General features: G+C 40.9%; 1 protein-coding gene across 1 annotated transcript in view; it reads left to right on the forward strand.

Annotated features, from left to right (window-relative positions):
• The first annotated feature begins 2,784 nt into the window (after positions 1 to 2,784).
• ITK (IL2 inducible T cell kinase) overlaps positions 2,785 to 22,324 on the forward strand; it is a 33,654-nt gene continuing 14,114 nt past the window's right edge. Inside the window, exons 1-9 of the mRNA XM_053377108.1 lie at positions 2,785 to 3,081; positions 13,003 to 13,107; positions 13,928 to 14,009; positions 15,617 to 15,745; positions 18,425 to 18,465; positions 19,936 to 20,087; positions 20,378 to 20,443; positions 21,247 to 21,301; positions 22,205 to 22,284. Of these exons, the coding sequence (XP_053233083.1) occupies positions 2,944 to 3,081; positions 13,003 to 13,107; positions 13,928 to 14,009; positions 15,617 to 15,745; positions 18,425 to 18,465; positions 19,936 to 20,087; positions 20,378 to 20,443; positions 21,247 to 21,301; positions 22,205 to 22,284 (848 nt within the window). The 5' untranslated portion in view covers positions 2,785 to 2,943. The remainder of the gene's footprint in view (positions 3,082 to 13,002; positions 13,108 to 13,927; positions 14,010 to 15,616; positions 15,746 to 18,424; positions 18,466 to 19,935; positions 20,088 to 20,377; positions 20,444 to 21,246; positions 21,302 to 22,204; positions 22,285 to 22,324) is intronic.

Here is a 22,324-nt window from a genome sequence, read left to right on the forward strand (position 1 = left end):
GGAGGGAATTCCACAATTTTGAAACTGCCACAGAGAATGCTCTCTGACATGCCCACCAAAAGGGCTCCCTCTGCTGAGCATAACACCAGAGTGGGTCTGTGGGCTTTCACATATCTGGGGCTTATGCGCTATCGGGTTTCCACTGGTCCACACTGGTTTTGCATAATAGTCCTTGGAACAAAACAGAATAGGAGTAGGGAAACTTCTCCAGCCTAATAAGAAGCTCAAGCAGCCCAAGGGCAGAGCCAAATATGTCCCAGGGGCCAGGTGGACAGGCTCCATAGGGCCACATTGGGCCCATGGTCTGGAATATTCTCTTTCTAACACAATGCAAAGGAGCTTGGAATTTGCATACATCATGTATAAATCAACAGTGTAATAAAAGCAGTGTCATGTCTCAGGATGTACAGCACCAGGAGAATATCTACAGCCAAATGTTTACAAGTGAAGAATTAATTCTGGTAGGTGATACCGTCTTACGTTAATATAAGATACAGCACTTAAATTACATTTGTCTTTGTGTTATGCCTCTCTTAGGCAGTAGAGAGCAGCAGTGATACTGTCCTGAAAGGAATACAAACATTGTCTTTATTATTTTAGTTTTGTGAAATTATTACAGTAGTACTTAAGGTTAAGTACTTAATTCGTTCCGGAGGTCCGTACTTAACCTGAAACTGTTCTTAACCTGAAGCACCACTTTAGCTAATGGGGCCTCCTGCTGCTGCTGCACTGCTGGAGCACGATTTCTGTTCTTATCCTGAAGTAAAGTTCTTAACCTGAAGCGCTATTTCTGGGTTAGCAGAGTCTGTAACCTGAAGCATATGTAACCCGAGGTACCACTGTGTATGGAAAGCGCTGAAAAAGTGAAAATACTTTTTGGGATAAAAAAATGGTGCAAACCTCAATGGAGGTGTATTTTTAATGTTCTTTGTACTTGTTTTTTTTTTTTGCCTGATGAGGCAAACAGCAGTCTCTGACGGTGATTTAGGTGTGAGAAATAACAAGAAAAGGGATAAAAAATCTTACTCTGGGTTCTGCTTCTCATATCAAATTAGTAACACCCTTTGGCTGCTTTGAAATAAAAGTAGAGTGCTGTTGTGCTCATGTACTGTGTGTGGGCTTCCCGTGGTTATCTGGTCAGCCACTGTGTGAACTAGATGGACTTTGGTTTGATCTAACGAGGGCTCCTGTTATGTACTTATTAACAGTACAATTCAATACATTTCTGCTCAGAAGTAAAGAGCATTGAATTCAATTGAAGTTATTCCTAGGAAATTTTTTATAGTATTATAGCCCTAATTACAAATCTCTCATGTCATGTAATTTTTAAATTTAATTGTTTATTCATTGCAGTGCATATATATATATAAAATCTAAAAACAGACACATATTCTCACAGGTGATTTCACGGTTGCCAGGAACAGTATCTTTCAGTTATCAAATGTCTGATGAACAGAAATATTTTTAAATTCCTCCTGAAGTTAATAATGAGGGAGAGAGATGCTCATCACCAGGGCAGGCATCCTATGAATGGGGAACCACTTCCAAGAAGGCCCTGTCATGGGTCAGTGCCATAATCCAGTGATAAAATACAATATGCAATAAGGGTCCCTATATATCAAACACAATCAGCAATTAGAGATGATGATGATTTATATACAGCCATAATGGCTTCTAAGGGGTTTACAAGCAAAAATCCATACGTAATAACGATACACATGAAAAAAATTCCATCAAACATTTAAAAAATGTATTTCAAATAAAAAACCACATAAACATAGGACAATTAGCAATAATGCTATATTGTTGTTTTGTCGTTTAGTCGTGTCCCACTCTTCGGGACCCCATGGACCAGAGCACGCCAGGCACTTCTGTCTTCCACTGCCTCCCACAGTTTGTTTGTAGCTTCGAAGACACTATCCAACCATCTCGTCCTCTGTCGTCCCCTTCTCCTTGTGCCCTCCATCTTTCCCAACATCAGGGTCTTTTCCAGGGAGTCTTCTCTTCTCATGAGGTGGCCAAAGTATTGGAGCCTCAGCTTCACGATCTGTCCTTCCAGTGAGCACTCAGGGCTGATTTCCTTAAGAATGGATAGGTTTAATCTTCTTGCAGTCCATGGGACTCTCAAGAGTCTCCTCCAGCACCATAATTCAAAAGCATCAATTCTTCGACGATCAGCCTTCTTTATGGTCCAGCTCTCACTTCCATACATCACTACTGGGAAAACCATAGCTTTTACTATACGGACCTTTGTTGGCAAGGTGATGTCTCTACTTTTTAAGATAATCCTATAGAACTGGCTATATATCTCTTTTGACCCTTTTCAGATATGTCCCATTTACTCTTAAGTCTTGGGAAAGGTTTTCTAAACAATCTTATTTGGTGAGATATTGAGAAGTTAGGCCATACCTGATACAATAAATTAATAAATCTCAGATGACAGCAAGACATGCAAGTTTAAAGGGCTGTCTATGGAAACATCAGACCTATCAGTTACTTAAATAGTGGGTGTGGACTTCATCAGACCTAATGTTTGTGCTTTACACATTCATTCCTTTATTATTATTGTGTTTATTAGGTAAATTGTAAGTGACTTTCTCTTGGCTTTTTTTTTTAATTCGGTGCCTGATTTACCTTTCCATTTTCTTTTTCTTATTCATTTCCACCTTCCTTTCTATGAGCATATAAAATAATATAGTGTGCACTTTTCAGGTGACAGTGTATGAAAGGATGTGGTCATGGTTTTTACATCAGAAAGGAAGCTAGCTGAGCAGCACTGCCTGAATGACAGATGGAAAGATAAGCACCTACGCTGCTTTTTGCATCCACTTTTGTGAAAGACAACAGTGTCTATCACATGAATTCTCTTTCCCAGGCTTATGTGCTCTGGTATTGGGGCCGGTGCCTTTCCATCTTGGAAGGGCCCCTGTTACTTGATGAACAATGAACAACGGTGTTCTTCTTGAAGAAGAGCTTATCAAAAAGTCCCAGCAAAAGAGAAGGACGTCTCCCTCCAATTTTAAAGTACGATTCTTCGTTTTGACAAAATCAAGGCTGGCGTACTTTGAGCATCGTCTTGGGGTATGTGTGTTGTCTCCCATATCTTTTTCAGAGCATCTTATCAAAGGATAACGAAGGGGTAGGGAGAAACTGAGTGAATGAGGTAATCTGGGGCTAGCTTATGCGATAGTGGCTTTCCCAGCGATTGTGTTTGCTTTATGTTTGAACAAAATTGTCCTATGTGTAAACCATGCATTCTTATTTTATTTTAGGGTTCTGAATAAAGATACGATAGTGCTTGTTCCTTTCCAGGAGAACTGTTTCAAGGCATCCACAACTGATTTAAAAAGCATTGTTTGCCTCATTGTATGTCATTGTAAGTTTATAGATGCCAAGAAGGCGGACAGCTTGATGTAGATACGAGAATGTTGATTCTCAGTGGTTTGAGGGTTCTAGAGCAGCTTTTTAACTGCAAGCTGAAACGTTTATCAGGGCCTTTTATCTTCTGTGGCTTTGAAAAAACGGAAATGGAGCCAAGTCCTGCAGAGCCATACAGGACACCAGTCTTACTTACACACAAAACACAAATACTACCCCATCATTTAAGTATCACCCAAATCTGTTCCTTGAACACCACACAAAGTCTCATTGTCCAGACAGAACTATTATTTCAGGGATTAGGATATCCTTGGAAAGAATTGATATGGCATGCTAAAATACCACAGCGGGACTAAGTAATAGCTAGCCTGTAGTTACAGCTTCTGCTATTGGGGGACCCATTGGTCACCTCCCTGCCCCTGCATGGCTTTTGTCATCAGCTAAAAAGCTGCTTGCTTTCTAAGGAGTTTGCTGTTCATTGTTCCATTTTATTGAAATCTAATGGTTGTTTTCTCTCTGTGTTGTTGGAGAAGCTTAGATAAACATTGTAGGTAGATAGTTCAGACCCAATGTTCAGGCTCAGGGTGCTAAGATTTTGTTGGCATATTTGCCACAGGTGCTGGATGTTGCCTGTTATATTTCCAGCTGGAAAAAAAATCTTTCCCTAGCTTTTGCAGTCCTTTTGTCTGCTCTCATCCCTCAAATGCTACAGACCACACCTAAAGAACAGTGCAGTAACAGGAGTTGTGTGCAGATAACATGGTAATAAAGCGAACAGGCAAGAAGAGGAACAGCTACATTTCTCTTCTTTCATATGGTACTGATGATGTCGATTAGGCAACACCTACGGTCCAGGGTAGGAGAGGACAATAGGTAGGATGCTCTCATGTCATTATTAATAAGTTTGTTCAGTTCTTGAGATGGCAGATCCAATATGGAGAAACTATTAAAGAGCTTACAGAGTAAGTGCCTCTTCCTACCCCAACTGCTCCAAAGGCCCATTGATACCTTTGCAACCTGTCTTTTTTTATAGCAGGAAGGACAAGACTTCTAGGAAAGGTGTCCCTGGAACTGGGAGGTGAGAGCAGCATTGCTGCTTTCTTCTTTCATTGCTGTTAAAAGGGCAGCATATCTGAATTAGGACTCCCCTACACAGATTTTAGATTTAGGTTAACTATGCAGTGTAAGACTAAAACCTACTCTGTTTAGCACCACTAATTTTGATAGGATTCAGTTGATGCTAGGGATCATAGAATTGTAGAGTTGGAAGGGGCCACAGGTGTCTTCTAGTCCAACCCTCTGCAATGCAGGAATCTTTTGCTCAGTGTGGGACTCAGTGGTTATGCTAGAGGATTCTGTCTGAAATGGAAACAGGAGCGGAAGTTGCCACAGCCTTCCTGTTCGTCATAGGTCAGGAATAGAAACCACACAAGAGAAGATGGGCAGTATTCACTGTTGTCATTTCCCCCCCTTTAATCTGTAAATGTTATAGCTAATTGTGTTATTTTCTGCATTGCTTTTGATGTTTCCCTTCTACTGTTTCCCTTCCCTTCTATTGAAATGTATTGAAATTATGTCAAATTTGGCCATAGCGAGATAGCGAGACAAACAATGTAGGTTTTAGCAGAAGCTTCTGTAGTGGAACAGAAACAATGCTGATTACAACAAGGACAGGACCAGATGAAAATTGGTGCCTCCTTGCATCCTTAGTTGATGCAAGCCTGTGTGCATATAGCATAGAAAAAAGTAGGAAATGGATAAGAAAAAGTAGAATCTTCCATCGAGGACCTGAAAGGAGCACATCTCTTAAAATTATGTACATACTGTACATAGAAATTTGGATGGAGGTAGATTCCTGCCAACCTAGCAGTTCGAAAGCATGTCAAAGTGCAAGTAGATAAATAGGTACCGCTGTGGCTGGAAGATAAACGGGGTTTCCGTGCACTGCTCTGGTTCGCCAGAAGCAGATTTGTCATGGTGGCCACATGACCCGGAAGCTGTATGCTGGCTCCCCCGGCCAGTAAAGCAAGATGAGCGCCGCAACCCCAGAGTTGTCTGTGACTGGACCTAATGGTCAGGGGTCCTTTTACCTTTACCTAGATTCCTAGAGCCAAAACTGATGAGACATAGAAGAATATGTGATCAGATTTTCCAATTAAGTTTAACTTAAAAGCAACCAAAAATGGGATTATAGCTGCAGAACTGGGAGGGAGAAGGGTTTTCCACCCTCAACCCTTTTCCCCATCAACACCCCCTATTAAGGTATTATCCCATAGTAGAAAACATCCAATGCTTTTTCCTTTACAGTTCTAATAGCAGCTTCAGAAGAGAGAGTGATTTATAGTTGAATCATATCTCATAGTAAATGCATTTTTAAAAAGTGTGCATAAACTTGTTTAGTTTTGAAGAAAATGCACATAGGAGGGCCCTGCTCTGGAACACGTTACTGCTCCAGTTTAGAGACTGTACAGATTTTCCTAACAGAAATATCTTTCCCGATGCTTCCCCCCCCCTCCAAATTACTCTGCTGGTAAACTGTACTAGGGTGGGGGTGTTGAAGCACACACTGCCCCCAACATTATTTCTGCTCTAATCCAATACAAATGCCTCTCCTGGTCATAGATCTCCTGCATATTGTTTAATCTGGCCCTTAATCCCTGGTAATCTGAAACTATGTTTTGCATTTGATCTTGTTATATATCTCATGACATAAGACTTTATTTTAACCCAACATTTAGGCTGCAATCCTTGGCTTGCTTACCTGGGAGTAAGACACATTGAATGCAGTGGGATTTACTACCCATTATCTATGAATATAAGGACACTTACCCACTTTTTAACACTAGTTTTGTGGTATAATTTAAGGCCATGGAATAAATGGGGATGACTGGCACAGTAAATGCTTTTTAAAAAAATCAACAGGCATTTTAAGTGTGTTTTTCTGATTTGATGCTCTGTCCCTGTTGTGCATCACTTAGAATGATGGTATTAAGCTAATAAAATACATAATTAAATTAAATACATTTTAAGATACATAGCCTGATCCTGCACTTTAAAGTGCACTTCTAAACATATTTGCTAGGGAAGACCCCTTGTGCACCATTGAACTTCTTGTATGTAAACATGTTTAGGATTACACTGTTAGAATACAATTTACAAGACACAAGATGTGTTGTTTTTAAGAATAAAAAAAGACAGAATAGGGGTAATTTTCGTCAGGATTGCAGCATGCAGGTGTAGGGTGTCCAATGAAAATTCCCACTTATTTTAGTGTGGGAGAAGGATCACTAGTGCAGAGGGGTTTTTTGTTGGGATAATGGCTGGTGAGGGAAGATGCTGCAGTCCTGATGCAGATGTTCCTCCCTAATGTATGCTATTAATTAAAATAAGAAAGCAGGGTGGCTGCTGCCTTTGGATCATGGGTAGGCAAACTAAGGCCCGGGGGCCAGATCTGGCCCAATCACCTTTTAAATCCGGCCTGTGGATGGTCCTGGAATCAGCATGTTTTTACATGAGTAGAATGTGTGCTTTTATTTAAAATGCATCTCTGGGTTATTTGTGGGGCATAGGAATTTGTTCATTTTATCTTTCTTCCCAAAATATAGTCCAGCCCCCCACAAGGTCTGAGGGACAGTGGACCAGCCCCCTGCTGAAAAAGTTTGCTGACCCCTGCTTTAGATGCTGTTCCGTTTGCTGGGCTTCACGCAGACACCTGGTTGGCCACTGTGAGAACAAGATGCTGGGCTAGATGGGACATTGGCTTGATCCAGCAGGCTAATCTTATGCTCTTATGGACAGTCTTACTGTCTATTTTGACCCTTAATCTTCAAATAACCTGTAGCAAAACTCAGATTTTAATAGAGCCCAATGGCAGCCTTTGGCAAATGAAATATTTTGCGGGCCTATTTCTCAGGTCTGCTGAAAGAGCAATACTGCTGCCTTAACACACTGCGTTTCCCAAATAAATTATCTTTTCCAATAGCGGAACTACGTGTACATTGCATGTTGTTCTGGGACAGGTATGTGATTCTGGGGCAGTGGAGGTTTTGTTTGTTATACATGGTTCCATTCTTTGGGGGGGGGGCGTGGAGACTTTGTTTCTCTCCTACACTAAGACTGCAATTTTAAGAGGAAGACTGGCATGATGGAGGGAACTAGGGGCCTCTTAACTTGCTCTTCTTTTGACAATTTTTCCACTGCAAAATGTCCTCACCCCAGCCACCTTCAGCTGATAAGACAGCTTTTAAAAATCAAATAAGTAAACTGAAATTGTTGAAGTTGCTGACAAATTTGCAGTCCGTAAGACAGTCTTCGCTAATGGACACATTCTTGTTGTCAGTCAGACTGTTGGCATACGCACGGTTAGGAATGTATACGTCAGTACAGTATATGTGAAATCAGACTGTTAGGGAAAAAGAGAGAGTTTTGTCTGTAGCAGCAATTTGCATGTTATAATAGGGACACGGATTACAAGACACTGGTGGATTTATGCAGGGCGGCAATCTCGAAAACACATATCTATTATGCACGCTTTACTTCATGGTAAGATGGCCCCTCATTGTGTACTGTATAATGAAATTTAGAAGACACAGATCCTTATTGTTGCTGGATTTTCTGAGGTTCATTCTTCCCCTGATGTATGTACAAACCTTTCATTAATGTTAATGGCAATTATGCACTAAACACAAGAGGAGAAAGAGCTTTCTGTTCCAGGGATGAGAATTAGAGTTTTAAAAGTCATAGCAAAGCTTGCATTTAAGAAGACCACAGCTTTGCACTTAGGAAGAACATAGCTCTTAATTCTCCTAATAGCAACATATTTCATCGGTTTTTCTTCTCTTTTTTTTTTTTTAAAAAAGCGGACTACAAAATCAGTACAATGCCATGGATGGTTTCAGTGGCTGGGAGCTAGGTTGTTAAAATATTCTGAAGTTTCTTGGTTCTCGATGGAGAGCGTTGTGGCAGAGAGCACAAAAATATGTATATTTAGAAATTTAGTCCATTGCATCCACTGTGGTTCTCCCTGCCTCTCTTTAATAGCAAGCATCTCTCCAGGCTTCAGCCACTTGGTCAGCCAGGAGTGTAAACCTTTGATGAAATATATTGGATGTTTCATTGAAATGCTTTTACTGTGTTAGAAGTGTTTTGCCATCACAATTCTTTGAGATAGCAACAGCTGCAGTGTAAAATAGAATGTAAAACAGCATAGTATTGCTGCAGAGACAATAATGAACAAAGCTGACAGTCAAGAGACACGGAACTGCACCTGAAACAGCTATTTATTGCCGATATTGAACAAAGCCACCTTACCCTGTGTCTTTTGTAGGTTTAGCTGCCGTAAGAGACTCAGAGCTGCTGTTTCTCCAGGTCTTTTTGCTCTCTCTTCCTCATAAATGCATACGACAACAAACACAACTTCATTACATATCTTGATAATGTCCAAAGTGCATTCCACCCCGCCACTCAATGATTTGGGGCAGAGACCCTCCAAGCCTCATGGCATCTGCAACATGTTTATTTGTATCGGTTTATTTAACAACATTTCCCTAGTTTATTTAAAACATTTAAAATTCCAAAGTGGTTTACAGCACATAAACACTGATAGAATAAAACAATCAATTCAGTTCAAATAAAGACCTGGTCTCAGATATTAAGCAGAGCAAGAGGTGTCTTTAACAATATTATCTGAATAGTTATTATTTCACTTTCTCTAAATATCAAAAGTACAATATTTTTGTACAGTGCCGTTGCATATGTATGTAGGTTGTATTTGTTTTTGTTAACAATGATGAAAACCGTGTGTGTGTGTGTATTATAGTCAATGCAGGAGCTTCCACAATAGGTGGACAATTCCATGCACAGAGAGAGTGAGTTTCTTACAGTTTCTGGAGTCTATTTTGATATATAACTCATACATTTCTGTATTTTCCTTCCTTGCACCAGACCCCTGCTGTTAGTTATGCTTCTTCATTTCTCAAAAAGCCAATTTCATTTTATTTGCTTTTCCTTGATTTTCAAAAATGGCATATAGATGTCCCCTTGTATTGTTTTGTATATCTTTCCTCTTGTGCTGTTTCCTTCAGTGAAGTCTGTATGGACCCAGGAACAATGCGTAACTTGTGCTGTTTGTCTCTTGAACCTTGATGCACATAGATCAAGAATAATTTAAAGTGGAATTGTACTTTGAAAAGTGACTATGTAAAAAGGCCTCTTGCTGTTCAAAGGGCCTTCTCCCAGTGTGCATTCTGATTCATAACTGCTGGTTTAAGTGACAATGATAATTGTTTTCTCCTTTCTGTTCTGTTAGCTCTGGAGATTGAATCAAGGAAGCAGTGGCAGCGGCGCCGTGTGTGTTTCTTTGTGAACATTGCTAAAGGATTGCATTATTCATTTCCATTAGTTTATGCCTGTATGAATCCATGTTCACATTGGGTCAAGATTCTCCATGTCTGAGGCAGGTTTCCCCAGTGAAATAACTAGATGAGATGTGCCCTTTAATCCCTAATGCAATCTGAACACCAACCTTTCTCAAGGGGAAATGTTATTTCCCATGTTGACTGCCAGTTTGTTTCCAGGCCCATGGTGTTCACACTGGTGTTTAAAGCCCTAAATAACTTATGCTTCAGATATGTGAAATGCTGCCTCTATCCCATCTGCCCCCCCTCAAGTGTTAAGATAGGCAGAGGGAGGGCACTTGTCATAGTTCCAACACCATCAGAAGTGTGCCCTACTTTACAAGGGATAATCCTCTATTTGAAGGGCCGTCAGTCCTCTGTTTGGAAGACCTCTCTGTTTGAAGGCCTGTCTGGTCCAAGTATGGTTTAAAGATAAAGAACCTTAAGAAGGGAGAGCAAGGGGGACCTTAATGTCACCCATCAACAATTAACACCTGAGAGTCAGTGACAAGCAGAACCAATTCTAGTTCTGTCCCCATCCTCCTCTCTGCTGATTTCTACAAGGGCCACCCTGTGACTAAGGAGGAGGAAAATATCAGGCAGTGCCGTCCTCCAGGCTGGTTGCATTCTGCTTAATATCAGTTGAACATTAGCATTACATGTAGATTTAGGCAAAAGCTGTTTTAATCCTCACGTGTGAAATCACCACAGGAGTATTGACTGATTTAGAATGCCGTATTTTTAATAAAACATTTAATATGGTCATTTGGGCACTAACAGGGTTAGCATGTCCACTTTTTTTGCTTCACCAGGGTTAAGGTAGGCTTGAACAGACCTTGCCTACGCCTGTTAATAAGAGGTGTTCACATTAAGTGGTGTGTGCAGCAGAATCCCAATTGTTGTGAGCCTCCTCAAGCTCTGTCAGACTGTTTCCCCTCTTGATTAGCCAAGGCTACTTATGCCCAAATGTGATTTTATTGCATTTTGTGTGTATGCAATATACAGCTTCATTGTATGCAATGCATGCTAGTAACATGCAGGTGTTGTTTTGCCTCCTTTGTTTCACTAAGCGGTGTTTCACATACAGTGTGTGCATTGTGGGTTTTCAGTGCTAAAACCACTGTGTGAAAGAAACGAAAAGCCTTTGCTGCTCAGATCCTCTCCCGCTTTGCGTTGTTTTTGAGGCTCTGAAAAAGGAGATAAGTATTAGATCCTAGAGTGCCCTAGCACCTGATGCCAATACATGTTGCTCTAGTTAGTCCTCAGCCTAGGATGTGTCAAGAATGGGACCAGGGCAATATTTCCAATCATGACACCATTCAGGTGCTGTATGGAAATAGGAACAGGGTGCCTGGATGCAACTCACAGCTTCATGTTAATTTCAGGGTCATGGCAGAATCCACAGAGACCTGCAGATTATTTCTGTCAAGACTTTTGCAGAAAGCAGCTCAGTTGCCCATGTTTCCCACTGCCAAGATGGCTGCAGCACAAAATAATTGATGCCATTTAAGTGAGTGCATTGTTCAAAATAAAAAAGCAAGTCTCCATATAATCAGAAAATAACACTGACTGTGAAGGTTGCTATTTGGATTTGCAAAATGCTGGTCTGTTTCCTCCTTGTGTCCAAAAGGTCTTGCTGCTTCTCTGTATTAGGTGCAATGGTTCAGTTCACACATAGTGTTAAATGAGGGTTTAGCATTACAAAGGAGGAAAGGGGAGCTTGGGAACCTGAGCTTCACTGTGGCTTGTCCACATTACTGGCAAATACAGCCAGTGTGTCTTCCAGGAACACTGGGCAGCTGATCATTGTAGCTGATTGCAACATTGTAGGAGTGTAGGTGATTGCTACATTGTAGGAGTGCTACTGAGATTGCTTCCCTTGGAAATGCGAAATACCGTTAATATGTGCAGATTTTGTTCAATTTTGTTCAATAAAATAGTATCTATTTCTTAAGCGTTGAAATTAGAACTTGAAATTGGAGGGATATTGTTCTTCAAAATCGACATTAATTACAGCCCCTTCCTAATTTTCCTGAATGCATTATGCTGCTGAATGCCAGTACTGTACCTCACAACTACTAATATATATTTTCCTGCAGTGAATTATTTTTGTAAGCTATGAAGGTTTGTGATAGGTTATAGGAGGGAAATAGGTTATGGGAGGAAAATGAGAATAGTAAGTGACAAAATGGAGATGGGGACAGGTGTCATGAAAATGATGGGATACATTATTTTTTAATTTCTTTGAAAATGTATAATTAAATCTAGATTTTCAAGACAGGTTACAAAAGAGAGCCATAAAACAAAAATAAAACAGATCAAAAACATTAGATATAAAAGCAATTATAGTAACAGTAAAAATACAAAACTACAAACTTAAAAAAAAATATTGTCTAAAACATGGCTCTCTGGGCAACCCAATCAGATGGGCGGCATATAAATAATAAGATGATGATGATTATTATGCAAGCCTACAAAGTGGCAGGGATATGTAGAGAAGGACCTCTGGTGCCAGACGTAACAAACAGGTAGGTTTCTGTGGAAGGAAGTGATCACTTAGGTGCAAGCGTGAAAAGTTTTTATGCAGCTGGAGATTAAAATCAGTTTGAATTGCACTCAGAAATGAACAGGAAGCGACTGCAAGATATGATCTGACTGACCAGGTCAGCAATCTTGTTGCTGAAATAGGGAAAGTGTGTGTAGAAATGCATATACTGAAAATAAAATACAAAAATGTGTTATGTTAGGGGAAATTACTTTGCATAAATGTGTACATTAGTCAAAACTGCATATAAGAATATGTTTATTAAGAGTAATCTTTATATTTTCCATTCAAACTAGCATGTTAGGAAGAAGATTTTAGGCAAATGAGTTATACTTCGTAGAAGAAATTGTCCTGGAATCTCTGCCTAAAAAGGCAAATGCAAGATGAAATGATTATATTGATCAGAAAATAAAGCAATTGCATGTTTGGAAGATTGATTTAATATTTCTTTCTATCTCTTTTTGCATTCTCTCTCTTTCATTGGTACTAAAAATTGTAACATAGATAAGTTTTTTCCTTGATTTTTTCCAATGTGCTTTTCAGATATGAAGGAATAACCAAGACTTGGTCCTGTAATGTTAACAGTAGAACAGGCACTGCCTACTTCATAACATAACCCTTTAGAAAAATTACAGACACAAACTGAATCCTGTGTTGTTGTTTTTATCTCTCTTTTTTTTGTAGAAAAAAAGAATTCTAAAGGGCTCAATTGAACTATCAAAGATAAAGTGTGTAGAAATTGTGAAAAGTGATATAACAATTCCATGTCACTATAAATACCCTTTCCAGGTAAGTGAAAGTTTGTGACTCTGGGCCAGCTGTCCTATTAGGCAGAGTAATGAAGCCACATCAGGCATGAAAGGGTAGCAAGTATTTAGATATTTAATTCATTTTTGCTTCCAGAGAGAAGCAAAAGAGGTGGAGTTTTCTATTTTAGATGACAAATAACTTTGCTTGCCTTAAATTGCCTTTCACCTTGACTTTGCCTGGGGTGGGGTGGGGGGCGATTTGCTAAGCCTCAGGAAGCAAGGTGTCTTCTTGGTCCAGCCCTATCAGTTCCATAACCTAAGCTGGGCTAAATCAATCAGTTTGACAAGTACCAGAGTCAGAGAGACTTTTCTGTAGCTAACAGTGCCCAGACTGTGGAGCTTCTTCCCTGAGGGGATATGTTAAGCCTCAATTTTTCACTTTTAAACGTATCTGGAAAATGTTTATTTTCCTATTTCTTAACTGCACAAGAACGAATTTGGGTATCTGGAGGGAAATTCAGCATTAGGAAAAACTCAGCTGGCTTTCCTTTTCTAAAAGACAATTCCTAACCCTTTCTGCAGCAGTTAGCTTTGGAGCTACATGCAGATTAGAGTAACATGCGTGATTTATTTGAGTCATGCAACTGGAGATAATTTGGCAAATAATTGAATTATTTATTTCTGCTACAGATATATAGATAGATAGATGATAGATAGATAGATGATAGATAGATAGATAGATAGATGATAGATAGATAGATATCCATGCCATATTTTGGCTTTTAAGTACTTATGTCAGAAGTAGGTTATTTTCCTATTGGCCTGGAATTTATTCTATGCACCTTTTTTTCATGTTGTAGATTTTTCATGACAACTATCTGCTGTACGTCTTTGCTCCCAGCCAAGCGAGCTGTCAGAAATGGGTGCTGGCTCTGAAAGAAGGTAACTGATCACAGTGTAACCTCTCAGGTCAATAAATATTCCAAGAGCAGGATCAAAACTATTGTTGTAGCATAAACTTTAATGACTCAGAGCCCACTTCAACCACTTTCACATATGCTGCCAATACTGCATGTCTACTATTGAGTTCCTTTTGAGTGCATTCGTCCTGTTGAGTTCCATGGGATTTACTCCCCAGTAAAGTATGAGCACAACTGCCTCCTGAAATGCTTATAAGCCTCTCTCCTGCTGTCAGCATACATATATAAAAGACAGAAATGCTGCTACAAAAACCTTTGTATAATATTTTTTTGATTGATTGATTGATTGATTGATTGATGGGCATGCAGGAAGGCAATTTCTGCTTCAGCTTGTATGCTGTCTTTGTGTCACTTTTGAGCTGAATTGTGAGTTGCTGGCACTCTGGACTGAACCATTTCAGACTGCAAATGAGGGGTCATATCTTTTTGTTTGTTCCCCAGTGTGGGCAAAAGCACCGAAGCTTCCTTCACATAGTAAATACGTAAACACAACAGCAAGAATGTTTTAGCATTCCCCCATATGCTAGGGACTATCACTGATATGGTATAAAAATAATAATAATAATAATAAATTTTATTTATATCCCGCCCTCCCCAGCCGAAGCTGGGCTCAGGGCGGCTAACAACAATAAAACAATACAAAAGTACAACACAAACAACACTCTAAAATCATTCATTATAAATTAATTAAATTCAAGCCACTGGCCACCATTGGGCCAGAGCTCCGCGAAGATTGCCGAGGGAGGCAGTCAGGCTGTGCCCTGGCCAAAGGCCTGGCGGAACAGCTCTGTCTTGCAGGCCCTGCGGAAAGATGTCAAGTCCCGCAGGGCCCTAGTCTCTTGTGACAGAGTGTTCCACCAGGTCGGAGCCACAGCCGAAAAAGCCCTGGCTCTAGTTGAGGCCAGCCTAACTTCTCTGTGGCCTGGGACCTTCAAGATGTTTTTATTTGAAGACCGTAAGTTTCTCTGTGGGGCATACCAGGAGAGGCGGTCCCGTAGGTACGAGGGTCCTAGGCCGTATAGGGCTTTAAAGGGCATGCAGGAAGGCAATTTCTGCTTCAGCAGAATATACCTATAGTAAATACCTATAGTAAATAATTTTCTGTCCCTGCTAGGGACTTTTGACATAGGGAAACTTATTATTATTATTTTTTAAATGCAACAACCACGATCCCCACATCGGTAATTTAAAATAGTGCAGTCTGGAATCTGTTGCTTCACTCCATGTAACATAGCTGTTACATATTCAGTAATCCAGCTGTATTTCTTTTGGAAATTTGGCCTAGCCAAAGAAGAGAAATTATTGTATCTCTGCTGGCTGGCCACTTCCAATTATAGCCCACAATGATGGGATGGACCAGATGTGCCCCTCTGCATGTGGAATGTAATTTTCAGCTACACTGAGCCTTCTGTCACACCTTCTCCACTTACTGGCAGTTTATATGGGAGGTACTATAACAGCATTTTTCATCAGAACGCCACATAACGATAAAGATTGTAAGCCATTGTCAAGATGGATAGGCTGGGGAAATTTGACACAATCTTAATTTTTCCATCCGACTTTTTCCAGAAACTAGGAACAACAACAATTTGGTGGCAAAGTTTCACCCAAATTTCTGGATAGATGGGAGATGGAGATGCTGCGCTCAGGGAGAAAAACTGGCAACAGGCTGTGTGGAGTATGTTCCAGCCAATACTGGTATGTAATTCATTCCAAGTGTCCTCATCCCTTCTGAATCAGTACTGAATTGATGATTTACCCTGATGTATGATGCTTTAATTTAGATGAGATATCAAGCAAGCACCTGGTCACCTTTGACAGTTGATATCCCATGCCATGTTTAGTGCTCCCTTGTGTTTAATTAAGTCTTCGCTCACACACATAAAGCTTATTGCAAGCTGTCTGTGTTCTGTGCTTTGACTCACTCACACGAGTGATCTGTTTATGCTATTGTTTGAACCCCTGGCATAGATTTACTGGTTGTCCTTGGCACTAGAGGTCCACAGCCTCAGTGTTGCCCATCTGCAAAATGGCTACATGTTATATGGAATGTCTTCTAAATCCTTTGTTCTTTAATAATTAGTTGCATGGTTGTATGCTCCGTATAGTATGCAGCTGGCTTTGGCTGCTTGAGTTCTCTGCTCTACTTGCAGTTTTATTTATTGCTTTGACACAAGGGTGGGGTTTCCCCCCTTCATTTTGATGGCTTTAGAACCTCAGGCCCTGGGGCCAAATGCAGCCCTTACACCTATTTGTCTGGCCCTCAGGACTTCCCCCGAGGCCACCCCACTCACTGGCCCTGCGCTACACCCTCCTTTAGCCTGGCTGGAATGACTTCTTGAACTGTGATATCTCTCGTTTGCATGGATGGAAAGATGGGTAGGAGTGTGGAGAAACCTCTGACGTGCGTGGCTGCTGGAATGCAGCCTCTTGTACAAAAGGAAGAGTCATAGAACTCTAGATTTGGAAGGGACCACAAAGGTCATCTAGTCCAACCCCCTGCAATGCAGGAATGTTTTACCCAATATGGGGCTTGAACCCACAAGCCTGAGATTAAGATACTGATTTGTCCTGCCCAATTTTCCCTCTAGCCCTTCTGGAGGAAAAGCAACCCTTGGGCTGAAAAAAACGTTCCCCTCCCTTGTGTTAGACAGATCAGTGATTACCCTGGTATTAACCAGCCTCAGGGTATTTGTAAGCATGTGGAATATCCATGTCTCTGAAGTATACAAGGTATTTTCCATGGGGATTACTCCACCCTCTCTTTGCTGGATCCACTGTGCATCAGAGCTCCTGCTCCTTTACCGCTAAATTCCCTGCTGCATAAAGCTCTGCCTAGTTACTGCTGGGCTGGCCAGTGAGAAGCAACAAGCTCCATCCCTTGGCGTTGATACCGAGTGGGGCCTGGTGGAGCCAAGAAGTGAGGCCAGGAAGGCTTAACACTTCTTGGGCTTACTTGTTATCTATGGGCCTTCTGGCGGTTCCCTCATTGCAAGGTGAGGTTACAGGGGACCAGGCAGAGGGCCTTCTCAGTAGTGGTGCCCGCCCTGCAGAACGCCCTCCCATCAGATGTCAAGGAAATAAACAACTATCTGGCTTTTAGAAGACATCTGGAAGCAACCCTGTTTAGGGAAGTTTTTAATGTTTGATGTTTTATCATGTTTTTAATATTCTGTTGGGAGCCGTCCAGAGTGGCTGGGGAAACCCAGCCAGATGGGCTGGGTATAAATAATTGCTGTTCTTGTTGTTATTTATTATTATTATCAATGTTCACCCAGCTGCAATAGTTTTACCTTTCAGGTGTTGGCAACCTTGGTAAGTGGGCAATGTGCTTCATACAGCAATGCTCATGTTTAACGTAGCTTCATAACGGCACTGTATAAATGTGTGACTGCCATTGTGGGGAATGGAAACTCGGTCCAAAAGTGGGGAGAATAGTGAATGCCATTAAAATTTATAATTTTGGGAGTGGTTAATATGAACCTCAGAGACAGAACTTGCAGGTCTGCTTTGGGCCGGTTCAAATGAAGGTTTGCTATAATATGATTGTAAGAAAGTACTACTTCAGGTCTGCTTGCCTGAAGCCTCTGGCCGTGTGGTTAATTAACCATTCTTCCCCATGCCCAGCCTCTGAGCCACTCCAAAGTGTGGTGAAAGTTGCTTCATTGCAGCAGCAGAAACTGCAGAGCAACCAACTCTCCATGTGAAAACAGAGCCACCCTGTGGCTGTTTGAATTTGCCCAGATTTGTAGGATTACGATAGTTCTTTCTACTTTCAGAGGAGGTTTGAAAAAGGGCAACCACCCCCTGTGAGGAAAGGTTGCAGTGTTTGGGACTGTTTTGCTTAGGGAGAAGGCGAGTAAAAGGCAGCAGGGCGGAAGTTTATAAAATTGTACATGGCACAGAGAAAGTGGGTAGATCGAAGTTTTTCATCCTCTCTCATAACACTAGGAATGGACAGTCAAAGAAGTTGAATGTTAAAAGATTCAGAACAGATAAAAGAAACCACTGCTTCACACATTGCTTAGCTAAACTATGGAGCTTTCTCCCACAGGAGGCAGGGATGGCCACCAACTTGGATGGCTTTTAAAGAGGGTTAAATTCATGGGGAACAAGGTTATCGGCAGCTACTAGCCGCTTTGGCTATGTTCTGCCTCCACAGTCAGAGGCATTATACCTCTGAATACCAGTTTCTGGGAACGGCAAGTGAGTAGAGTGTGGTTGGGCATCCCACAGGCATCTGGTTGGTCACTGTAAGAGCAGGATGTTGGACAAGGTGGGCCTTTGGCCTGATCCAGCAGGCTTGTCTTTTGTTCTTTATCCTTTGTTCTAAACATGAATCATATTGTTGGTAAGCGTTTCTTTTTCTTTTTCTAGTCTCCAAGAAACCTCTTCCCCCAACTCCAGAGGATAACTGGGTGAGCGTAAAGAAATGGCACAGGCATAGTGATGAAGTGCAACATTGTTAAAATTCAAATATGTTTAGATATTTCTATAATATTTGCATGCATCCAAAGGAGCACCTCTATATCTATATCTGTATCTATACCTATATCTATATATCTATATATCTCTATCTGTATCTCTGTCTATATCTGTATCTAGATCTAGATCTAATCTATTTCACTATATCTATATCTATATCTAATCTATCATTTATCTATCATCTATCTATCATCCATCCATACTTTTCTGTCTATAAGACGCCCCCATGTATAAGGACCCCCCTATTTTGGGGGACTCAGTTTTAAGAAAATGAGGGGAGATGGCCCAAACTTGTTGAGCTTCTGTGGGCAGGAAACACTCCCTAGATCATTTATCGCTCACTGCAGCACCGAGGAAAGTTGCGCTCCCGCCAACTGGCTAGCTGGCAGATGTGCCGCTCCCCCCCCCCATGCAACTACCCGTGTATTGGACGACCCCCGTTTTTTGACACAGTTTTTTAGTAAAAAAAAAATCTCGTCTAATACATGGAAAAATACTGTATGCTCTTGTCTCATAATCATTTTTAAATAGTAATTTTGGTTGTGTCTTTGGGAAAATATAGTAAGGGTCCTGAATTGGGTATATATCTTCTTCCCATGTACAATGGTACCTCTGGTTGCGAACGGGATCCGTTCCGGAGGCCCGTTCGCAACCTGAAAGGAGCGCAACCCACGTCTGCGCAGGTCGCAATTTGCTGCTTCTGCGCATGAGCGTAACGTCATTTTGTGCGTCTGCGCATGCGCGAGCGGCAAAACCCGGAAGTAGCCCTTTCCGGTACTTCCGGGTCACCGCGGGACACAACCTGAAATCGCTCAACCTGAAGCAAACGTTACATGAGGTATGACTATATAGCTTTGAAGTGCAGTATTTCATAGTTTGGGATTTAAGTACTGTATGCAGTACTTTCAAATCTACAAATCATGCATATGTGCAGAAGATTGTTGTATGTCTCCAGTGCATGTATGATGTAACGTGAGTCGCAGGCATTTTAATATACTTATTATTTTCATATGCTTAATCTGGGCAATCTTTCTATCCTAAAATGGGAATGGAAAGATTGTGAGTATTGACTGGGTTCACACATGAAGTCCAACTTTGGTTCAGCTGTCTCCAAACTAACCACCAGCTGTAACCAAGGTTTGCCCTACAGTTTACAGCTTGTGCTTTGCCTGAGAGAGCTAAATCGTGAGTCTTATGTCAGTGTAGCGCAGCAGCAAAACGACAGGGGAGGAGTGAAGTGGCACAGTCTTATCTTCTAGAGCTCACACATGCAAGTGAGCTCACACATTTAAGTGTGACATGCAAGCTAGAACACTGGGTAAACATACAGATGTATTTCTTGTAGTTAATTTTGCATATTTAATATGGCTCATTCGAGGTTTTTTTTTGTTATTTCTGTACAGAGATTATTTGCAGAGTCCAAGGAATCTCCAGTAATAGCCATTTATGACTACAGTGCACAGAATCCTCAGGAGCTGGAATTACGGTGCAACGAAGAATACCATGTTATTGATAACTCTGAGGTCCACTGGTGGTTGGTTCAGGATAGAAATGGGTAGGTAGGCCATTTGCTTGGAGTTTCTCTTCTATTTTTAATTGCAGACACAGAATTAATAGCCACACAACTATCTCAGACTGTACTGCTTCCTGCTCAGATTGATGGTTACTGGACTCCATCTATAAATATAGTTTGGAAGCTTATCCTCTGTTACCAGTAATAGCCCTTTGTAGAGGAGAGTTTAAAAGGCTTCGTGCTATTATAAACCATTTTAATTCATGTATACTTTGGGTGGAAGATGCCTGGGTTTCTAGTGTACTAATATTAGAGCATTCTGTTTTTAACAGGCACGAAGGATATGTACCAAGCAGCTATGTGGTAGAAAAATCACCAGAAAATCTGCAAATATATGAGTAAGATTGTTTTTCTTCTTTAGCTACAACATTGGCTTGGATCCCAGCTAGCCACAAATGGAAGAGTTCATTCCATTTGTAGAGGGAACTGGGATCTAGCATAGTAGAAGGCACCCGGGGGTACAGGGACAAGGCTGGACTTTTCAACAATCTCTTCTTTCCCTGCACTGTGTTTCAGCCTCCAGAGGTTCCCCAAAGCCCCTAAAGCATATTTTTAAGGGTACAGGGGAAAGGTGAAATACATGAAAGGCTACTGACTTCTTTCTGCTGATGTGAGCGTCTTGCTGCTGATGGGACACTTCTGCTGGCAAACGCTTAAATAGATCTAAGGCCAAGCGATTATTACTACCAAGGGGGTGAGAATTCAATTGAGTAGATTTTTTTAAAAAAACCTTCCAAATGAAGGTGTAAATTTGTTTCAGGTTTGGGAGGGTTAAACTGATAGACAGGATTGTGGAATTAGTGAAGGGGGATATTATCTGTTCAAGGGGCAGAAGCTATTTCAAGGAAAATTAGTCTGCTCCATTGTGGAGAGTAACTCTCCTTTTCCTTTACCAGACGTGGCCATAGCCATGCAGTTTTTGCATGCGCTGAACATTCAGAATCTGCTTAATTTGTAATGATAAATGAATTCTGATTTCCTTAGTATGTTCTTCACAAATTAACATGAATGATAGTTCATGTGCCATTTTATGTGCAGCATAAAAACAAGAAAGTAACCCAAATAACTCCAAAGCCAAGGAGTTTACAGCTAAAGCTGTACAGCCTAACCTCACATTCTGGGACTTTTTTGACCATTGCAGGTGGTACAACAAGAGTATCAGCAGAAGCAAGGCAGAAGCCCTTCTCAAGGAAGAGGTAAAGTGAATTCCCTATGGTGATGGTCTTTTATTTTTATTTTATATATATTTTTATGCTTTGGTTACTTTGAACATGTTGCAAAAGAGACATCTTGGGGAAATGCAACGACACTCTTAGGAGCATCATGCGCTCCTGATGTTCAACATGTCCTATAAGACCAGGGCTTTTACAATGGTGGCATCTGTGCCACACTGAAATGTGCTTTCAGTGAACATCAGGCAAAAACCTACAGGGATTTTAAGGTGCCTTATAAGATTTGATCTGTCCACTCAGGCTTTCTCAGAGGAGTAATCTAGCTATGTTTATATAGTAATTTGATCTAGTGATTTGCAATGTATTTTGTATATGTTTTAGTAATGTAATTTTATTGGGGGAAGGGTTCGGTTGTCACAATGCTACAATATTCTTTTTTCCCCTTATTGGTAGTTCTACAGATATTATTTTAATTAATTTAAAATAATGATTTTTACAGTCACTATCCAATCCTCTGTCACCTGAATTGCCTGGTTATATAATTTGCTGGGTTGTAAGTAGTAATCTTTCCACCACCAGTTCCAGGCAGGTGTCTCTCCCATCCTTACCTGGTTGAACCTGGACCTTATGTTCTACCACTGAGCTGCAGCCTTCCTCTAAAAAGCAGGATGAACTATAATACATTATGCTAACCAAGCGTCTTTGAGGATTGGCTCTTTCTTTTCTCATATTTGTACCACCTGTGTTTGTTCTTTTTAAAAGAAGCCCAAGTTCCTGCCTTAGCACCAGCACCATTATACTTTGTTCTAGGTCAGGCGGAGATGTGAATTGGGGGAATGGTGATATGGCTTCAGCCACTTAGTTTAGGGATTCTGAAGCCTCTGTTGCATCACTGTTCATCGGCTCTGATTTTCTCCTCCTTTTCAGGGTAAGGAAGGAGCCTTCATGGTGAGAGATTCAAGGCAACCTGGCACATACACGGTCTCAGTTTTCACAAAGGCTTTGAGGCAAGTCAAATCCCAGTGGATGCTTGCCGTGGTTCTGTTA

The sequence above is a fragment of the Podarcis raffonei genome, chromosome 2 (genome assembly GCF_027172205.1).
Source record: "Podarcis raffonei isolate rPodRaf1 chromosome 2, rPodRaf1.pri, whole genome shotgun sequence".
Taxonomy (NCBI): domain Eukaryota; kingdom Metazoa; phylum Chordata; class Lepidosauria; order Squamata; family Lacertidae; genus Podarcis; species Podarcis raffonei.